This window comes from Perca fluviatilis, chromosome 9 (genome assembly GCF_010015445.1).
Source record: "Perca fluviatilis chromosome 9, GENO_Pfluv_1.0, whole genome shotgun sequence".
Taxonomy (NCBI): Eukaryota; Metazoa; Chordata; class Actinopteri; order Perciformes; family Percidae; genus Perca; species Perca fluviatilis.
In genome coordinates this window covers 3,631,464-3,634,031 of record NC_053120.1, presented here as the reverse complement: position 1 = coordinate 3,634,031, position 2,568 = coordinate 3,631,464, and the positions used below count along the sequence as shown (strand labels likewise).

General features: G+C 40.0%; 1 protein-coding gene and 1 pseudogene across 3 annotated transcripts in view; both read right to left on the bottom strand.

Annotated features, from left to right (window-relative positions):
• Positions 1-666: 666 nt before the first annotated feature.
• The window catches only part of LOC120566051, a 3,182-nt gene continuing 1,280 nt past the window's right edge, over positions 667-2,568 (bottom strand). For 2 of the 3 annotated variants that reach the window (XM_039812269.1, XM_039812271.1), the window contains 2 exons: positions 2,228-2,379; positions 667-1,877 (listed from right to left, as the gene is read on the bottom strand). In XM_039812269.1, the coding sequence (XP_039668203.1) occupies positions 1,353-1,877; positions 2,228-2,379 (677 nt within the window). In that variant the 3' untranslated portion in view covers positions 667-1,352. The remainder of the gene's footprint in view (positions 1,878-2,227; positions 2,380-2,568) is intronic. The other variant, XM_039812272.1, reaches the window with a different exon arrangement.
• LOC120565598 overlaps positions 2,030-2,568 on the bottom strand; it is a 30,816-nt pseudogene continuing 30,277 nt past the window's right edge.

Sequence of the window (2,568 nt, the reverse complement as noted above, 5' to 3'; positions counted from 1 at the left end):
GTTTCTGTGTCTCAGTGTCTGATGGGAACAACAATGTAAATAATCAGGACTTTTAGCGTGTATAGAGCCAGCATATCTCCACCAGACTCCATGTAAATAATCAGGACTTTTAGAGTGTATAGAGCCAGCATATCTCCACCAGACTCCATGTAAATAATCAGGACTTTTAGCGTGTATAGAGCCAGCATATCTCCACCAGACTCCATGTTAATAATCAGGATTTTTAGCGTGTATAGAGCCAGCATATCTCCACCAGACTCCATGTAAATAATCAGGACTTTTAGAGTGTATAGAGCCAGCATATCTCCACCAGACTCCATGTTAATAATCAGGATTTTTAGCGTGTATAGAGCCAGCATATCTCCACCAGACTCCATGTAAATAATCAGGACTTTTAGAGTGTATAGAGCCAGCATATCTCCACCAGACTCCATGTTAATAATCAGGATTTTTAGCGTGTATAGAGCCAGCATATCTCCACCAGACTCCATGTAAATAATCAGGACTTTTAGCGTGTATAGAGCCAGCATATCTCCACCAGACTCCATGTAAATAATCAGGACTTTTAGCGTGTATAGAGCCAGCATATCTCCACCAGACTCCATGTAAATAATCAGGACTTTTAGCGTGTATAGAGCCAGCATATCTCCACCAGACTCCATGTAAATAATCAGGATTTTTAGCGTGTATAATAATAATCTGAGTCTGTCAGCAGCAACAACAGAACTTTTAGTAGACGCTGACTGACTGTGTTACAGACTTTTGCTCAAGATTTTTGTTCACATTAGTCACTTAGACACCAATGCATGGGAAAACAGGGTCCAGGTTGAAAAATAACAAAATTACACTCCAACTACAAATCATGTAAAGTTAACGTAATACTTTAATTCATCATGACCTTCTTCCTAACCAGCAAACTGATTTCTTACCTTCCATAATCCAACTAATTTCAGTTTTTAAGTGCTGGAAAATTCAACCTGCCATGACTATATGGTTACCTCCAAGTTTTTTTTGTCAAATTTACATAATCAGTAATGACTCCTAATCTCAGATGTCAGTAAACAATCTGTAAACCTGACGTACTTAAGTATTAAAGTAGTAACTGAACACAAACTAGCACCTGTTAGCTGCAAATGACTTTGGTAGGATTCTCATAATCCCACTTTGTTTTGACTTTGCAACAATAAAGTCAAAACCGCATCTTGACTTCAAGTGAAGCCAGGTAGAACGCATGCCAGCATGCTTTCAAATACAAACGAAAAGACGAAGGAGGAGGAGGTCGAAAGATTAAGAGCACTTGGATTCATTCAGCTGTCGGATTAGACGGATCACCCTTTAACCCTTTAACCAGTCTAAGTACACAGTTCAGTGAAAGGTTTGCTGAAGTGGTACCACCTGAGACAAATAACGAACAGCAGCACAAAGATGTGGAGGATCCCAGAGTTTGTCCTTTTCGAAGATCTTAGAGTTTGTCCCTTTGGAAGATCCCATAGTTTGTCCTTTTGGAAGATGATCTCAGAGTTTGTCCTTTTGGAAGATCCCATAGTTTGTCCTTTTGGAAGATCCCATAGTTTGTCCTTTTGGAAGATCACATAGTTTGTCCCCTTGAAAGATCTCAGAGTTTGTCCTGTTGGAAGATCCCATAGTTTGTCCTTTTGAAAGATCCCATAGTTTGTCCTGTTGGAAGATCCCAGAGTCTGTCCTTTTGGAAGATCCCATAGTTTGTCCTTTTGGAAGATCACATAGTTTGTCCCCTTGAAAGATCTCAGAGTTTGTCCTGTTGGAAGATCCCATAGTTTGTCCTTTTGAAAGATCCCATAGTTTGTCCTGTTGGAAGATCCCAGAGTCTGTCCTTTTGGAAGATCCCATAGTTTGTCCTTTTGGAAGATCCCAGAGTTGGTCCTTTTCGAAGATCTTAGAGTTTGTCCTTTTGGAAGATCCCATAGTTTGTCCTTTTGGAAGATCCCAAAGTTTGTCCTTTTGGAAGATCCCATAGTTTGTCCCTTTGGAAGATCACATAGTTTGTCCCTTTGGAAGATCCCATAGTTTGTCCCTTTGGAAGATCACATAGTTTGTCCCTTTGGAAGATCCCATAGTTTGTCCTGTTGGAAGATCCCATAGTTTGTCCTTTTGAAAGATCCCATAGTTTGTCCTGTTGGAAGATCCCAGAGTTGGTCCTTTTGGAAGATCTTAGAGTTTGTCCTTTTGGAAGATCCCATAGTTTGTCCTTTTGGAAGATCCCATAGTTGGTCCTTTTGGAAGATCCCATAGTTGGTCCTTTTGGAAGATCCCATAGTTTGTCCTTTTGGAAGATCCCATAGTTTGTCCTTTTGCAAGATCCCATAGTTTGATCTTTTGGAAGATCCCATAGTTTTTCCTTTTGGAAGATGATCTCAGAGTTTGTCCTTTTGGAAGATCCCATAGTTTGTCATTTTGGAAGATGCCAGAGTTTTTCCTTTTGGAAGATGATGTCAGAGTTTGTCCTTTTGGAAGATCCCATAGTTTGTCCTTTTGGAAGATTCCATAGTTTGTCCTTTTGGAAGATCCCATAGTTTGTCCTTTTGGAAG